At 53.6% G+C, this 17,742-nt stretch overlaps 1 protein-coding gene across 8 annotated transcripts in view; it reads right to left on the reverse strand.

Annotated features, from left to right (window-relative positions):
* Nucleotides 1-793: 793 nt before the first annotated feature.
* The window catches only part of GRAMD2A (GRAM domain containing 2A), an 81,267-nt gene continuing 64,318 nt past the window's right edge, over nucleotides 794-17,742 (reverse strand). For 4 of the 8 annotated variants that reach the window (XM_039491523.1, XM_039491521.1, XM_039491522.1 and 1 more), the window contains 5 exons: nucleotides 14,519-14,675; nucleotides 13,019-13,121; nucleotides 10,611-10,718; nucleotides 9,783-9,877; nucleotides 794-8,227 (listed from right to left, as the gene is read on the reverse strand). In XM_039491523.1, the coding sequence (XP_039347457.1) occupies nucleotides 8,187-8,227; nucleotides 9,783-9,877; nucleotides 10,611-10,718; nucleotides 13,019-13,121; nucleotides 14,519-14,675 (504 nt within the window). In that variant the 3' untranslated portion in view covers nucleotides 794-8,186. Of the gene's footprint in view, nucleotides 8,228-9,782; nucleotides 9,878-10,579; nucleotides 10,719-13,018; nucleotides 13,122-14,518; nucleotides 14,676-17,742 lie in introns of those variants that run through there. The other 4 variants (XM_039491528.1, XM_039491525.1, XM_039491524.1 and 1 more) reach the window with 3 other exon arrangements.

The raw sequence follows: 17,742 nt of genomic DNA on the forward strand, positions 1-17,742 counted from the left end.
GGGGAAGGTGCGGGGGATCTCAGGAGGGGGCAGTTGGGGACAAGGAGAAGGGAGGCTTAGATAGGGGCTGGGGTCCAAAGGGGCAGTTAGGGGCAGGGGTCTCAGGAGGGGGCAATCGGGGGATAAGGAGCAGCGGCATTTAGATAGGGGGTGGGGTCCTGGGAGAGGGATATCAGGAGACAAGGACCAGCTGTGTTAGATAGGGGGTGGGGGTCCTGGGGGGCAGTGAGGGCAGGGGTCTGGGGAGGGGGCAATCCACTGCCACGGGCCAGGATTCAAAGGGCTCTGGGCTCCCCGTGGCTGCGGGCAGCGCAGAGCCCTTTCATTCCCCGCCGCGGCTGGGATTTAAAGGGCTCTGGGCTCCCCGCAGAGCGCTGTGTGTGGGGGATTCAGAATCCCCCCGCGGGCCGCACAGTGAGGCTCCACGGGCGGCCGTATGTTCTGCCGTAGCAGCTAGGATCCCAGGCACAGACCAAGAGACATCAGTCCAGAAAGCACAATGGGGCCTCCAGTAATGAATGGCCAGGGCCTCCTGCAGCAGCCCAACCTTGGTTCTGTACTGACACAGAGCAAGAAGGGCCCTACTCACTGAGCCACCATCTCCACTCCCTCCAGCAGTGGCATCTTCCTTGAGACTTCCCATCCATGCTTTGCCCATGCCCTGCATGGTTTGTAATATACAAGAGGACAGTATGAGATGATAAGGCAGCTAAACTCAGTTTTGCATCTATATATTTTCCCCTGCTTGGATTCTCCACATGCAGAAAGACAGTAACCACTTGTCAGACACTGGGACATTAGAAAATGTTGGTTTTTATTTAAAATATGTTCACAGGCTACAGCAAGACAGCATTCTATTCCCCAGATGTCACCCGCTGGCCAACAGATGTAGTTATACAACTGAGGAGGGGAAAAAGGGACTTGAACCATTCACTGGATCTATATAAATACTTCTGGTTTACAACAAATATAAAAATAGAAGCAGCAAGGCTGGGCTGTGCATGCACTGACTTCAGCTGCCTTCCCCAGTCATTGATGCATCAGTACTTTGAATTCCCAGGTGTGGTGTTGCGTCAGCACACACTCCTAGGGCAGGCTGGAGTGAAGAGTAAGGGTAAAATCGCACCAAGATTGTGTTTGACTCACAAAAATACTGTACAAGTGACCGGACCAGGGACAGATCCCAGCTCCTCAAAACAAGCTTCATGACATCATCATTAGCTCCGCACTGGCTACTCCCCTTCCTTTGTCCCCAGCCTCCCAGGGGGGAGCGTGGTGTGTGAGAATGGAATCCTCCCCCATGCTACAGGATTGTGACATCTACTGGGCCATTCCTACCCTGGGTCTTGTCACTGTCACTTCAGCCTGACCACGCTGGCCATGCTAAAGGGCATTTCCTCCTTGGCTGAGGTTACAGCCCCTCTGACTGCCTGCTGCTGCACTCATTGACATTAATACTTCAGTGGGAGAGGGCCAGTCTCAGGTGGTGGAGGCAGGCAAAATGGCTATTTGAGTGAGTTCACTGTGATCTACCTGGGGGCTTACAGAAACCAGGCTGCTCTTCTGTCTGCAATGCCTTGCAGCTGCTGGTTAGAGGACCCATCTCAGGGTAAGAAGTGGGTCATGGCAGTTCAGGGACACTCATTTCACTAGTGGATTGCAAACATTCTCCTCCCACCCCCAAAACAAAACACAGAGTGCAACAGCCGGACAGAGAGCTTCCTCAGGGGGACAGGATTAGATCAGAGTCCAGTATCTTGTCTCCACGAGCAGCTAAGATTCCTCATGCGTCAGAGGATGGCAAACCCCACCTACTACTGTGCCTGGCCAATTTGCAGGGGTCCTTCACTACACACAGTGTTTAACATTGGCAACGGACAGACAACAAAACAGGATCGGGTTCAGCAACAGTCTGAAACGGGCGAAGAACGGCTGCTTGGTGTGGCGCTAAAGCGAGTGGCAGAATCGGTTAGCCAGCGTACACGCTCTGAACACCTTTATTTATCCACTACAAAGCTATTGCTTCCCCACACAGCTGTTGATCCGCCTGCTGAGCCTTTCAGGGTGTGTCTCCACTGCCCTTCAACACCCGTGCCAGCCAACTTGGGCTCCTGAGGCTCAGCTGCAGGCCTGTTTAATTGCAGTGTAGACCTTCAGGCTCAGGCTGCAGCCCTAGCTCTGGGACCCTCCCAGCTCACAGGATCCTAGAGCTCAGGCTCCAGCATGAGCCCGGACATTTACACCACATTTAAACAGCCCCTAAGCCCGAGTCAGCTGGCACAGGGCAGCTGTGGGTTAATGGCAGTGTAGACACACCCTCACAGACTAGCTACTTGAGTGTGCAAGCCAGTCACTAGGAGACAGGGCGTGAACATGCAGCTGCGAGGACGGTTCAAAAGGCCCCAGCAGAGCTCTCTCGTCTCCCAATCACATTGCTCATGGGATGGTCCTGCCCACCACTGAGAGCTTTAATAGTTGCTCATCTCTAGGTTATTGCCTTGGGATCCATTTCCCTGCTCTTTAAAGATAATAAATACCGTTATAAAACCTTCAAGGATTGTGTGCTCACCTCCCATCTCCCAGAGGATCTGTGCAAACCAGTGACTGGTGCTAGGACTTGGCATTCAGAGGTGTAGTGGAGAGGGCTGTAGGAAGGGACATAAAAAGAGGAAATAAAGTCCTGTTCTCCTGCTGGAGTAGCTCTGGCATCCCATCTTAGAGCTCTCCATCTTAGTGACAACACCACTGGAGGGGAGAAGGACAAAAAATTGCAGCTAGACAAGTAAAATAAATGAATGCTAGAAGTAAAAAACTGAATGACTGGATGGCAACTGAAGGCTAAATTGCAGCTAGAAAAGCCGCCAGCCTGGATAATTCAGTCCTAGCCCAGTGTCAAACCTCCCATTCCTGAGCTCACAGAGAAGCTAGCAAAAAGCCAACTACAAGCTCGTCTAACTGAAGTTAACATTCTAAACCTTGCATAACATGGATTCAGGCTAGGACATAGAAATGAAACTGGTCTAGTGGCACCGATGGGTGATCTCCTGCTGTCAGTGAGCAGAGGGCAGATAGCCATTCTCCTCCTCCTGGGCCTCTCTACAGTGTTTGACATGGATGACTGTGATATATGCTGTCTGGCCTGAGAGGACAGTAGTCCAGGGTAATGAGGTAAAATGGTTTGAGTCCTTCCTGTACAAACACACCCAAAAAGCAGTGATGGACAACTGCACCTCTACCACTAGACTCCTCACTTTGGGTTTCCACAAGGATCAATTCCCTCCCCGGTCCCTTTTGAAATCTACATCCAACTGCTCGGTGAACAGGTCAGATGACATGGACTCAAGTGCCAGCAATATGCCGATGACACACAGCTCTACCCATCCTTCACCACATATGACCACACGCCTATCACCAAGACAACCCAATGCTTGGATGAGATCAGCTCATGGATGAAGAGCAGCTGGTTGATGCTAAACCCTAGCAAAACAGAGATGATGCTGGAGGGTGGGGGAAAACTATTTTGAAGAGTTTGCAGCCATGGTGGAGTCTCCTTTGGCTGAAGTTCACATCCACAATTGGTCAATTCAGTCCATCGACTTATGAGTATTCCTGGATTCCTCACTGACAACAAGTTCGCATGTCACAATGGTTGTAACGCTTTCCACCATTTCCGGCTGGCTAGGACACACCATCCCATCAGGCCTGGCCTCAGTTATTCACACCTTCATCGCTGCTCAGCTGGCCTGCGGCAATGCGATACACCTGGGCATGAAACCTGCAGTGCATGAAACTCTGAGTACAGAACACTGCAGCACATCTCAACACCACAGCCTGCCATGAGCACCAGTCCTCTACTCTCTACGCTGGCTTCCCCTAGCATTTCCACTCAAGTTCAAGGCTCAGTCCTTATCCTCAAAGCATTTGACGGCCTGTGCCAGGATATCTAAAAGACCATTTAAGCTCTGGGATGAAGACCTTGTCGACAACTTTGCTCCTCTGTCACAATGGAACAATAAAAAAAGAGTAAAGCGGGAGACAGACCTTTCTCCAGGGGCAATCTGAGCCTGTGCAATGAACTCCCCCAGCCAGGAATTACGGGTTACCACAAACCTCACCACCTTCTGCTCGAAGTGCAAGGTGCGTTTCTTTGATCTCCATTCTGCAACTGGTGTATTTATTTAATAAAAATCAGATTAAAATCACCCTTACCAAAACAAGACACTCCCCTGCACTAGCTGCTCCCTCTGGGGTGAAGATAAGAGAACAAACACAGGACAGATGCGTAGGCACATTGCTTAATACCCAACTGGAAGGTGCCCACAGACTATGGTGAGGAGTGTGGTATAAAAACCTATGTAGGATACTACATTATTGGTGCTTTCAGTGGAAAACAGCTGCAATGGGAGGGGGAATCAGGAGAGCTCCCAAATCTTCGGTTACCCCCAAATGCTAGTGCTTAGAAACCCTCTCTGTGCAATGATGAGTGGATTCCCAGCCCCAGCTAGCTGTGATAGGAACACACGATGGCACCCCTCGTTCTGCGCTGCGCTGTCCTCCTCTAACAAAGGCCCTGGGATGAGTGTGCTACTCAAACAGATCCCAAGTCTTCAATAAGCTCGTCATATGGTCCTATTCCTCCACAGGGGAGTGTTTGAATCCTGCTGTGGGAGCCCTGCTTAGCCCTAGAGCTGATGGCAATGGAGCAGAAGCAGCTGCTGACCTTGCAGCAGTGGTGAGTTTAATGGGAGTTGAATGAGCTCAGCCCAGACACACAGAGGTTAGGCCATGGAGTGTGTTGTTCTTTTTCTGCAAGTCCTGCCACTGCCTGCAGAGCCCTCTCCGCAGCTCTGCAAGTGCTGTGCTTTGAAGCAGGAGTCAGCATCACGGTGCTCCTTCCTGGATGGCACCATGCAATACAGCAGACATGGCTACACCCACTGCAGCCCTGTCTCTCTCCCAGGCATCCTGCTGCTGTCAGGAAGCTGCCAGCACTACCACGGCAGTTCAAGAGCTGTGGCTGACACGGTCAACGTGCACCTCTGCCGGCTGCAGGGGTCCTGCTGTCAGTGTTCATAGGGGACAGGGTGAAAGCCGGAAGCAGTCCTGACCCAAGCAAATGCGCAAGAGCAGCTTTGATGGCCAATCTGCAGGCAAACAGTTCCAGCGATGGAGGAGCGGAGCGCTACCCGCAAAGCGAGCCCACACCCCACTGCTCGCTGGGACCTCATCCCCAGGAGCGTGGGTTAATGTCACTGGAGGGTTTTTTTGTTAAACACTGAAAGAGATTCGTACTCCAAAAAGCTGGGCTGTCATTTGTGCAAGACAGTGAGTCAGCCCTCCCAGCCCCACCCCGAAAATGATCCCTGGCATAAAGCAGCATTTCCTGGCATTTTGTTGCACTGCGGCCAATCCACACGTCTTCCTTGCTAGCTGTGCTCTTCTCCCCTGTGAGATCAGCTGCTGGGGCAGGAGGGGATGGGGGGGACAGTGAAGGCAGGAGGCTGCTCCCTGCAGAGCTCACAGCGGACATGGCACTTTGTTTTAGTGCTTTCAAACACAATCAACCCAAAGAGTGGATGCCTGATGAGCGCACACACACCGGAGAGGAGGGGATTGGTGAGTAACGTGGGGCCAGCAAGGTGGCTGCCTGGCCACTCTCCAGCGGCCCACTCATAACTGCTGGGCACATCCCTTCTGGAATGACTCACTGAGGGAGTCACGGGCACCCTGACACCAGAGTTACACAAGCTGCTTGCTGGTGTGAGGGGAGTGCTGAGTCCTGGTGCCGCTTACACCATATTGCATCTGTCTCCCACCTTTCGCTCTATGTGATCCCAAAGCGCTTCACACACGTGGGCGATGCAGAGACATCTTTATTCAGCGTGAGGGGAATGAGGGGCTGATCCAGAGCCCACTGGAGTTAATGCGAGTCTTTCCATTGACTTTGGATCAGGCTCCTAAAGTGCATGGTTACAGTGGCTGTATGAGAGGTGCTTCTAGAACGCTAAGCAGGCTGGACTCCTAATATGCATCAGCCCAGCCAGGCTTTTGAATATTTATGAGCTCAGCCTCTTCCAGCATTGCACTCATGCCTCCCATCCCATCCCCCACAGCTCCATTGTCCCCCATGTACAATGGGGTTTCTGCTCAGTCCCTGCACTCCCCAGGGACGGTGCAGCGTCGGGCCACAGAGCACTGGACGTTTCATTTAGATATTGACGACACAGAGCTTCTGGGGGAACACAGACAGAGCTATTCCTCCTGCCCTCTCTAAGGTGCTCGCTGGCTCCTGATCGCAGCAGGGCTACATCCTACTACAACTCCACCACCTGGGGGCCAGCTCAGGCCCACCTCTCGACTCTCCTTTGGGGGTGCTCCAATACAGCGCTCTCCTGTGGTTAGAAACTTGGGGTGCTGAGGAGCCCCATGTGGAGAGCACAGCGTGCCTGACACCGCCATCAGACAACCGTCACTTCAAGTTTGGACTCAGCACTGCTGATTCCTGGCCAGACTCTGTATTGCCCTTAAAGTGCAGACGCCTTTCAAACAGAGCCCTCCTGAATCTTGCTCTAAACTGTCCCTCTGGCCTCCTCAAGGAGCCGAATGAGGGGTCTAATTCTAGCCTGCTCCTCTCCCCACTGCTGAACTCTACCCAGTGCAGGTCGGCCTTGCTTTGCACGTGCTTGCGGATGGGCGCGCTGCCTTTTCCCTGGATTGCCCAGCGCGGCAGAGAGCATTATTACAGTATGGCACGGACTCTGCACAGCGCTGGGTGGGGCTGGGCTTTGGGGTTAGCGAGCCACCTCATCCCTTTATTTTCACCTCTCTCCTGCCTTGAAGGAACATTGGCACAGGGAGCGTGGTATGTTTTGGAAGTGATGTGGGGCGGTTAAGCATGATCTATGCTGCGCACACTAGCCTCACAGGGGATGTGAGTTGCACAAGAATCCCCACGACTAACAGTCTGCTATTGCCACCTGCAGAGCCTAACTTCAGCAGGTATCGGGCCAGGAGCCCTCTAACTCCTGTCTGGCATCTCACCGGAGCTGTAATTTTTACACTGAAAGTTGTTATGACAACTACTGTAACTGAGCTATTGCCTGAGTATGAACACTGGCACCTAAGTAGAGATGCATTCCAGGACCCGGCTAGGCCAAGGCCCAGTGTGGAAGGGTAATGTGGAAACCCCCAAGGCCAAGAGGAAATCCGTCTTGAGGAGAACTAGCTGAGTGTGGGTTGTGTATTCTGGGAGAACAGAACATGCCCCAGCTGTGTCCCCCATCCTGAGCTCCGTAGGGAGGGTTAGTCTCTGCTACCGGGGCTTCTCACTTAACTGAGGTCCACGGTTGTCCTTGAAAAATAAAAAAGCAGAATTAGGAATAAAAATGGTGGTAACTTGAACATTGAGTCCTCCTAGGAGTGGGCCCAGCAGTGTCACACCAGAAAGGCCCGGTCACCTGTAGTCTATTGTGCCACCGTCCGATGGATGCGACGATGGCCCAATGCTGGTGTCATAGTGCTAGAGTCTCCCGCTACCATGGTGATTTGGCTCTGGGCACCGTGTGTCTGGGCCAAAACCAAGGCCCCTGGAAGAACATGTGGTTTCACTAGCACCAGGCCCTCGCCAATTGGAAAGAAGGGGAGTCCTGCTGGCAGCAGCTCAGGTTATACTGACAGTCTGTCCCTGCTTGAGCAGGAGTCTCTGCTGGTAGAAGAACAACAGTATTTGGTCCTAATTGTGCTGATCAAGGGCACAGCAGATTGCATGCTGCTGTGACACCTCATTGCATGCTGCTGTGACACCTCCTGTGCTCAGAGGCGATTCCTGGACCATCGAGCTACTAACTGTTCTTACTTGCTCTCAGAATCCGGCTGGAGATGCAGCTCAAGCCGCCGTCCAATGAAGCTGCACCCAAGACTCTGATAAACAGTCGATGCTTGGGAGGGGGTTTGTACAAACAGGTGGCTATCGTTTGGAAGAAGTGACTGCATGGAAGTGACTCCAGTCCAATCCCACAGCGCGACGGGCTAAGGGAGGGTTTTGCCATTGCAAAGGGAGGTGTCACGAGCCAGAAGTAACGCAGAATAAAAGAGTGAGCAATCCTGGATTCAGACTCTCTCAATATTGCAGACACGCTCACCAGCAGGACACCCTGGAGATCTGTACACAAAGTGCTATTTTCCTGTCAAGGTCCATCGTGAGCCACAGCTCTGGGGCGACGGTCACCTGCAAACAGAGACACAGCGGAAGATGAAGGCAAGCAAACCTATACAGGGCCATGCCTTCACCTCAGGCTCCCCAAGGAACTTATTCCTGGCATTGTGCGGGGGAGGGGTGACGGGGGGCAGATCCCATCTTTTAAAAGACTTATCACATCCTGTAGGGGGCAATCCACAGGCACCATTTCCCTGCACTGCAGCAGGTCCCTATCCAGCACTCCGTCATGGACTCTATGCTGCCACGACGCTGACCCATGGAAACTATGGGTCAGGTCCTGCTCCTGCTGGAGTCACTGCAGGAGGATCAGACCGTAAGGCAGTCCTGACAGGTCCACTGGAGCAATCAGCAGGGATGTATTGTAACTGCACTAGAAACGTTCTACCACAGCCAGGGAGATGCTGAGCCACTAGCATTGTGTGGGGGGTAAGAGAGGGCAGGCATGACACAGGCACTCGGAGCAACGCTATATCCGACCACAATCACGAGCATTAGCGGGGGAAAGACCCATCTAATTCTTACCCACCCAGCATCTCCTGCCAGTGCAAGCCTGACTGCTCTTCAGTGCTTGGTCTCATGCTACCAGGGGAAGCAGCACCAGATACTACCCTGGGGGAATTCTGCACCACTGCGCATGCGCAGAATTCATGTCCCCCACAGATTTCTTTCCTTCCTCGCAGAAAAATGACTTTCTGACATAGAAGCAGAGGGAAGCTGCAAGAGCAGTCAAGCACCACTCCGTAGCTGCGCAGGTACATTGTCAGACCCACCTCCAGACACCTCCCCCAGCTGCGGGAAGCTCAGCATCCTCCCCTGCTTCCTGCCCCCATCGCTCCTCAGCTGCAGGGGAAGGGGGCCACTGTACGGGGAACTGCTCCCGCATCCACCCAAACCCCATGCATCTGGATCTCCCATACTCAGACACCACTGCCAAGCCTCACCCCAGACACCCAGAACCCCTCTAGCCCTCCATACCTGAACCCCACCCCACCCCACTGAACCTCAATCCCTGCATCTGGAGCACCCTGCACCCAGACCCCCACCCCTGCACCCAGACCACCCTCCACTGAGCTCCCTGCACTCAAACCCCCACCCTCCTGCACCACCCTGAGCTCTCACATCCAGATCCCCATGCAACTGACCCTCAACTAGCTGCACCCCCACCCCACCAAGGCCCACGCCCTCAGCACCCAGACCTCCCTGCTGAGACTCCCACACCTAAATCCCTCTGCTGAGCCCCAACCACTTCACCTGGAAGCCCCTGCAGAGTTTCATTGCCCCGCACCTGAAACCTCTCCCCATCCCCATGAGCCTCTGTGCATCCAGATCCCCTCACACCTAGTGCCCCCCCCCCACTGAGCTGCCTGCACCCAGACTGTCCCACACAGAATTGTCTCACCCCACCCCTGGGTCTCCCCCAAACTCAGCCCCTCCACACTTAGATCCTGCCTGGTTGAGCCTGCCTACCCACACCTGGTGTGCCTGGCGCAGAGGGGCAGGGCCCCAGAGTGTTTCTGGGACAGGCCCAGGCCTTGTGCTGTGTCAGGGTTGGGTGCAGCCTCACCATTGATTCCATGTCCTGGGGCTGGGGATGCTGCAGGGTGATCTCCCACCTCCGTGCAGCCAGTGGCCTGTGCTCCCCACTGCCATGCTGGAGCTCTGCATTTATTTATTGACAAATAAAATGCAGAATTTTAAAATATTGTGCGCAGAATTTTTAATTTTTTGGCACAGAATGCCCTCAGGAGTAATTAGATATTCTGGATTTGGGTGAGAAAGTTGCTCACGTTCATTTCCTTGCCAATGCTGGGAACAGCACCCAGCCCCGAGGTTGGTGCTAGCCTCAGGCCAATGGCAAGAATGCCTCTCACTAGCTCCCTTGGCTGGGAAGCAGCAGGCGCTGCTCCTCAGGACTGTCCCAGTGCCAAAGAATCAGTCTCAGCGACAGCAATGGGACCTTCCCCAGGTCGCTTTAAATAAAATCCATTCTGCTGAGTTAAAGTCAGACATCTCGCTGCGCAAACTACAGGTGCACTTCCCACCTTGCAGGGGTCATTTTATTTATTGCACCTTCCATGTGGAAGGAGCCCAAGCCCATTACAGATGATTCACGGGGAGCACTATGGAAATGCCACCAGCTTTACGTGGAAGGCAACTGCCACGCTGACTATGCGCCAGAGAAGGAGATTATGGGCAGGGCGATATATGGGATGTGGGCAGGACACTGCATCTCTTCTGTAACGCACAACAGGATCTTTACTGTCCACAGCCCATAAGCAGGGCCCCTGATTTTATCATGTAGGCAAAACCTCTAAAACAAAGTCTGTACAAACATGGCCCTGTGGGCCCCCTATTTGTCACCTGAGGGTCCCAGAGCTGAGCACTCTCCTACCTCCGGTGCCCGCGTGAGAGGTAGTCCCGATTCAGAGAGCAGAGCTGCTGCTCCAGACGGAAGATCCGGAATGCCAGATATGACGAGGACACAATCAGGAGGCAGATCCTGGGAGCAAAGACAGACAGGAGCTGCGTGTTAGGTCTGAAAGCCTTGGAAGCTAAAGCTTTTCCTAAAGCAGGGGTTGTGTTTTTCTGGCCAGAGAAGATGTGGCCCGAGAGAGGAGGAAGAGACTAAAATCAAGGGGGAGGTTTCTCAACTGGAGACACGTTTGTTTATTTATTTAGTGTCTTTACAGAGTGTCACTCCTTGCAACAGCATGAGATACACGTTAACAAGATGTATTTGATAAAAATACTGTTATTCAGCAATAGCCAAGAGCCTTTTTGTAACTTGCTGCCTGTTTAAGTTCTATATTTTCTATGTAGTTTTTATAAACACTTCAGTTTTTTTTAAACAAAGCCAGACAAATGGCTGCTTCCCATTTTTAATGTAGTTTGTGGTTAGTGACTAAGGGCAAAATTCTACTCCAACTCTGATGCCCGATACAGCACGTTACCCACGAGAGCTGGGAGACTGAACTCATGGGCTGCGTGCAGGATATAGAGTCAGTGGACAGAAAGCCAGCACCAGGACTAGACAGGTGTTAGCAATTCCAGTGGGCACAAGGGACCGATTCTCAGTTGTACCAAGATCTCAAGGCCCCTTTCTGGCAGTGGCAATAGGCCTTAAAGTGGTCACAAAATCACTTCTACCAACCGTAAGGCCCATTTTACAGTGCCAAAGGAGCCTCAGTGTAAATGGGAATCAGGCCCATGTAGCAGCAGCTATGTAATGCAGCACCCAGCCGTTCAGCCTCAGAATACAGCCAGGGGTGTGATGGAGATTTCCATTAAACGATGTCAGTGCAGGTGAAAAGGGGCTGGATGCGGAGCCCCAAAGAACAGAAGTTCTTTAAAGCCACAGAACAGGCAGTAGCAGTGCAGGCTCTGCCCCCTCACTCCCAGCACCCCTGCTGTGTCTCACCCCTGCAGCAAGAGGCTGGAGGAGACTGGACTAATGGGAAGCTAACAGAGCAATCCCCATAAAGTGCACAAATGGTTAACAGTCCAATGTCCCTGGGTGGGCACCTTCCAGCTGGGGAAGCGTTAAGATCTGGGTTCCCAGGCCCGGGCCATGGGACAAGCTAGTAAGAGAGCTTTGTACAGATGGCTCAGCACTCGGGAGGGGAGCACAAACCCCCTCCACAGTCCAAGCTGTTCCAGGGCAGAGCCTGGCTAATGCAAGCTGAACAGCCCGTAGATGAGATGGGCGTTTTGGGGGCTCCTCACCTTCTACGGATCTAAATCATTTTCACAATGCAGCCACGTGGCCAACCCCTCTCTCGTAAGTTTCAGCCCAGTGTGATTGCAGAGTGGCTTAGATAATAAATCCTGAAACCGGCCATGCTAGTCCAGCTGTGAGGGTGCCAACAGCAGAGGCATTCAACATCCCCACTAAGCTCTGCAGCCACAAGGCTACTTCCAACCTTCTACTGAATTCCTCTGACCATGTGCTTTCTCCTCTCCCCCACTCCACCTTTACTCCTCTACTCTTTGCAATCAGCAGAGCTGGCTAACGCTGCCACTCCCATCCCACACTGATGCTAGCCTGACCCTCCAGCGCAACACACTGTGGTGGCAAAGGCGACAGCTTTGAGAATTCCTGCATTCCTGCGAGGATCTGCATCCGAACCCGACTTGAGGAGAGTTGGACTATAGAGCTTTTCAATAGGGGATGCTAGAGAGCAGCAAAGAACAGGGATATGGTTGTGTGCAGTGTGGAACAGAATGCCTGCAATCAGAGGCAGATTAGGGTTTTGTGGGACCCTGGGCCAGAGCAAGTGGGGGCCTCTCCCCATCCTTTCTGCCTGCAGTCCTCCAACGCCCCCCCTCCCCCGGTGCTCCTGCCAGGGAGCGGGGTTGGGGCATGGGGGCTTCCCTTGCTCCCCGGCAAGAGCACCAGGCGGGTGGGGGGAGCAGGGTGCCCATTTTTCCAGGCCCCATTGGCCCAGTGGCTAATCCACCACTGACTGAAATCCCTTTCTAACAGTGTAGGAAGCTCTCTCTCTCTGGTATTCTCTCCCCCTCCACTGCCACTGTGTGTCTGTTGCTGAGAAGGTGGTTCAATCCCAGGCCTTCTCCGCTGCTGGTGCCAACTGCGGCATGGATCTCTGTCTAGGAACTGGACTGAGCCCACATCATCTCACGCAGGCTACTACAGGACTGTCAGATGGTAACGACTTTCAGTTGCTATTGACTTGGGTGTGACTGGACCAGTGAGCCCTAGGGAAAAGGATCTGCAGCCAATGCACTCGGCTCTCCACTCTGCTCCCATGTAGCTGTCTGTATGCCTGACTGCATGCTTACAGTACGATGAAGATTTTCAAGAGCTGATAATCAGACGGTCTCAGCTCTGCTACATAGTTTGGTTCCTCCTCTAATTCCTCCTCTTCGGTGTTTATTGCACTTTCTGAAACAAAAGCAAAGAGACACCTCAATGAAACTGACAGACTGACGGTTAATCTAGTTTAAGGACTCTATTCAACTGTCTGAACCAGCCTCGAACAGCTACAAAGCCCTGATATAACCCACCCTGCTGATCGTTCACTACGACCCTGTCCCTAGGGAAATCCATTATAAATTCAGTATATTCCATTATACTAAGAACCTGTTCAATATTCACCACATCACCTGAGGGACGCCCAGCACAAATGAACTATCTCCTACAAGAGGAAAAGGATACTTACAAAGTAAATGCCTTTAATCCGGTGCAGGCACGAAGGCACCTTCCCAAAGGGCAAGTCCTACTAAGACTCATGGCAGGTAACAGCATGAAGCCATGCACATCAAGGAGGCAAACATCCCTCTCAAAAGCAAGGTTGTCTGGGCACCTTCTGTAGATGTCCTGACCCACATTTCAGGACAGGTTGGCCAAACCCTCTCTCAGTCAAGGAGAACATGGCTTCTACAGCAAGATCTCTAACAGGGCAATCCAACCAGAGCTAAGCTCTTAGATGTGCTAATTACACCCCAGGCTCAGCATTTCTCTTCTCTCATCGGAGCTGGATCTGAGGAATCTGCAAAGAAATCTGCTGGCAGCTTTTTGTGCTCTTTCTGCCTCACACATGTAATGGGCAAGAGTTTTATTCAAACAGGAATCTCCTCTCCCAAGGAGGCGGCTCTGTTGGACAGTCCACTTCAGCTGTGGTCTTGGCTTGGCCTCCTGATCTAGGGAGAGGTCATGGGGTCCTCTCCCTGTGCGATCCCCAGGGGATACAGCTACAGAGCAACGCACAGAAGCCCCACACGCACCTTCGCTGTTAGTGAACAAGAGTTATGTTCCACAGAGCCCACAAAACCACTCTGACCTGCACACACCCTCCCCAGGGCTCCAATGGGAATATTCCTCCATCACATGGCCAGGATTCCCAAAGGGAAATTTCTTCACACAAGAGGGAGCAGACACTACTTCCTCCTTCCTTGGAGGCCAGTGCTCCCATCTCCTGGACACTGTTTTAGTGTGCTCCACCCACAGATGGGCACCAGGGCTACACAGGAGCCAGAGGAATGTATTCTCAGTTATGCAGCACCTGGCAGAGGTTTGGCCTAGTGAGTTGTGAGAACTAGGAATGCTGAGTTCTAATCCTAATGCTGACCCATATTCGTTGTGTCCCTAACCAAATCACGTCACTCTTGTGCCTCTATTTCCCCATCTGTAAAATGTTTTCAGTGTAATAAGCCAAACAAACTGTCAAAAGGAGGACAGTGGGCAGAGAAATGTTCCCACAGGCAAATCACAGGCTTGAATGTAAATACGCTGCCAGAGCTGGCTACTAGCTCTAACCCTCTGTCCCCAGCATCCCTCACCTGATACCAGGGGCTCCTCGGAATTAAAAGAGCTCTCCTTGGTGCTGAGGCTGCTGATGGACGCTCGGTGGATGCACTGATAGTCTGCATCCGGGAGAGATAGGGAGAGAGACGCTGGGGAAACCTTCCTCCACTTCACTTCTGGAACAATCACCTCCTGTGGAAGACACTGAACATTAGCACCACATTCCTCCACCAGTCCCACCAGCAGGCATCAGAGAGAGCCTGGGCCTCCAGCACGGACCATCCAAGCCCTGGAAGCGATTTCTAGGAGAGGATCTAAGCCCAGGGTTTTCACTCTGAGGCATGTATCTGCTGGGTAGCAGTCTCCAGCCTGTTCTGCACAGTTGCAAGGCCCCCTCAAGGGCTTGTCTGGGCTGCCACTACCAGCCACATTCTCACTGTTTGGATTAGCAGCCTCAGAGACACTAGGAGCACAGTACACATTCTTTATCGCGTGTTGGAGCTGGATTCGGGCCAGGATAGAAGAGCATCATGGTGCGGGCCAGGAGGGCGTCCTTCCTGGAGCAGGCAGGGCTCAGAGAGCAGGTCCAGGGCCACCCAGAGGATTCAGGGGGCCTGGGGCCTTCGGCGGCGGGGAATTGCCACCGAAGATCCAGCACTTTGGTGGCAGGTCCTGGAGCGGAAGGACCCCCCGCTGCCGAATTGCTGCTGAAGACCTGGAGCGGAAGAAGCTCCGGGGGCCCGGGCCCCGTGAGAGTTTTCTGGGGCCCCTAGAGTGAGTAAAGGACTCCGCTCCAGGGGCCCCAAAAAAGTCTCGTGGGGGCCCCTGCGGGGCCTGGGGCAAATTGCCCCACTTGTCCCCCCCTTTGGGCGGCCCTGAGCAGGTCCATGGCGGAAATACTGGCTGAGATTTTCAGAGCAATCTCATGGTTTAGACAGATCTCCATTAATCTTAATGGAAGGAAGGGATCATTCTGATCAGCGGGTCTGACCTGCTGCACAACGTAGGCCAGAGAACCTGACCCAGGATTCCTGTATCACTCTACACCATGGCCACAGGGCTAGCAGCACTGCTGACCCACCTCGACTCTCTCCAAGGGCACCCCTGAAGTCTCAGGCCTTGTGCCTGCATCCCCCTGGGGTGGAATCCCACTCGTTTCCCGCTCTCAGACTGCAGCGCCGTGTCCCAGCCTTGACTGCTCAGCAGGTCTGACTGGGCTTGGCACCTGCACGTTGCCCTGTGACAGCAGTGAATGCAAGGACCAGACAGTTCTCTTTGAGCACTGTTCAACCTTAACAGCAGGGACACAGCAATGCATAAGAGAAACAGGGTTTTAAAACAACAGTTCAAAGAAGAGCTCTGTGTAGCTCAAAGCCAGTCTGTCTATTTCACCAACAGAAGCTGGTCCAGTAAAAGATATTGCCTCCTGCCCCCCCCCCCACCTTGTCTCTCTCATATTCTGGGATGACATGGCTACGCCACTACCGTGACCATTCCAACATCCCAGCGTAGCTCTACGGTTACTAGTGCAATAGCCAGGTCACATACAACAGTCACAAGTGCTCACAGCTCAGCCCCGCGGCCGCCACACTCTAGTTTGGCCACAAGTTACTGGGCTTATCTTTTAGCCAGGGGCGGCTCTAGAGCCCAGCGGGGCAAGCACCCGCCTGGGGCGGCCCTTTCCCAGGGGGGCGGCAGGCTGGGCCGGTGGACCTGCCGCAGTCATGCCTGCGGGAGGTCCACCGGAGCCCCGGGACGACCGGACCTGCCGCAGGCATGACTGCGGACGGTTCGCTGGTCCCGCGGCTCGGCTGGACCTCCCGCAGCCATGACTGCGGCAGCTCAACCGGAGCCGCCGGACCAGCAAACCGTCCGCAGCTGCGGGAGGTCCAGCTGAGCCGCGCGACCAGCGGACCCTCCGCAGTCATGCCCGCGGCAGGTCCGCTGCTCCCGCGGCTCGGGGGCGCCTCCCGGGCATGATTGCTTGGGGCGGCCAAATTTGTAGAGCCGCCCCTGCTTTTAGCCACACATCCAATCTTGCTTTAAAAGATTCCCAAGTGCCGGAGAATTTGCCACATCCCTGGTAAAGTTGCCCAACAGTTAATTACCCTCAGCCTTAAAAATCTCCCCTGCAGCCTCCACAAAGCATAAACAAAAAGTGAATTTACAAATCTTTCAGCATGTACAATTTGTGGCACTGCTACCACCTCCTCCTATGTGATTTCAAACCCAGCTACACTCCAGCAGACCCGGGCAGAGGCACTTGTTTTATAAATATTTTGACAGAAAAATTATATATCGCACAACTTATTTCTGGAGCTCACTATAAAACAGTTCCCAAACAATGCTAGAGCCTGAGGCCTGGTCTACACTGCGGGGGGGTGTCTAACTAAGGTACGCGACTTCAGCTACGCGAATAGCGTAGCTGAAGTCGAACTACCTTAGTTCGAACTGCCTACCTGTCCAGATGCCGCGGAATCGAAGTCCGCGGCTCCCCTGTTGACTCCGCCACCGCCGTTCGCGGTGGTGGAGTTCCGGAGTCGACGGGAGCGCGTTCGGAATTCGAACTAGATTAGACGCGATAGTTCGAACTCCGAGAAGTCGAACTCTACGCGTCGACCCGGCGGGTAAGTATAGACCTACCCTGAGCCAGATTTCTTGCTGGGGTTTAAACGCTTTGCCTCTTTTGGATGTCACTCCAGCCTTGCACTACCAAAGTGCAAGCAATCAAGTCAGCGCACACCCCCTTTTTCACAGAAACACCCCAGAGCCCTGCCCCTCCATGCCAGGTGCACCAGGTGTGGGCAGGCAGGCAGGCTCAGCAAGGCAGGATCCAAGTGTGGGGGGGATTCAGGTGGGGGTTCTGGGTTCTGTGTGGACCAACTGGGGTACGGGCAGCTCGGTGGAGGATGTGGATGCACAGGGGCTTGTTGGGGGGTTCTGGGTGCAACAGTAATGGAACTCTGCAGGGGGAGTCCAGGTGAAGGTGGCTGGGGCTCAGCAAGGGGGATCTGGGCGTGGGGGGCTCATTGGGGGAGGTCCAGATACGGGAAGAGTGGGGCTCAGTGGGTGGGGATCCAGGTGCAGCAGGTTGGGGCTCAGTAGGGTGGGGATTTGGGTGTGGGTGGCTTGTCAGGGTGGTCCAGATGCAGGGGGAGTGGGGCTCGTTGGGCAGTGTCTGGGTGCGGGGGCGTGAGGCTCGGCAGGAGGGTCTGGGCATGAGGCAGTCTGGATTCATGGGGGTTGGGCAGATGGAAAA

The sequence above is a fragment of the Mauremys reevesii genome, linkage group 10 (genome assembly GCF_016161935.1).
Source record: "Mauremys reevesii isolate NIE-2019 linkage group 10, ASM1616193v1, whole genome shotgun sequence".
Taxonomy (NCBI): Eukaryota; Metazoa; Chordata; order Testudines; family Geoemydidae; genus Mauremys; species Mauremys reevesii.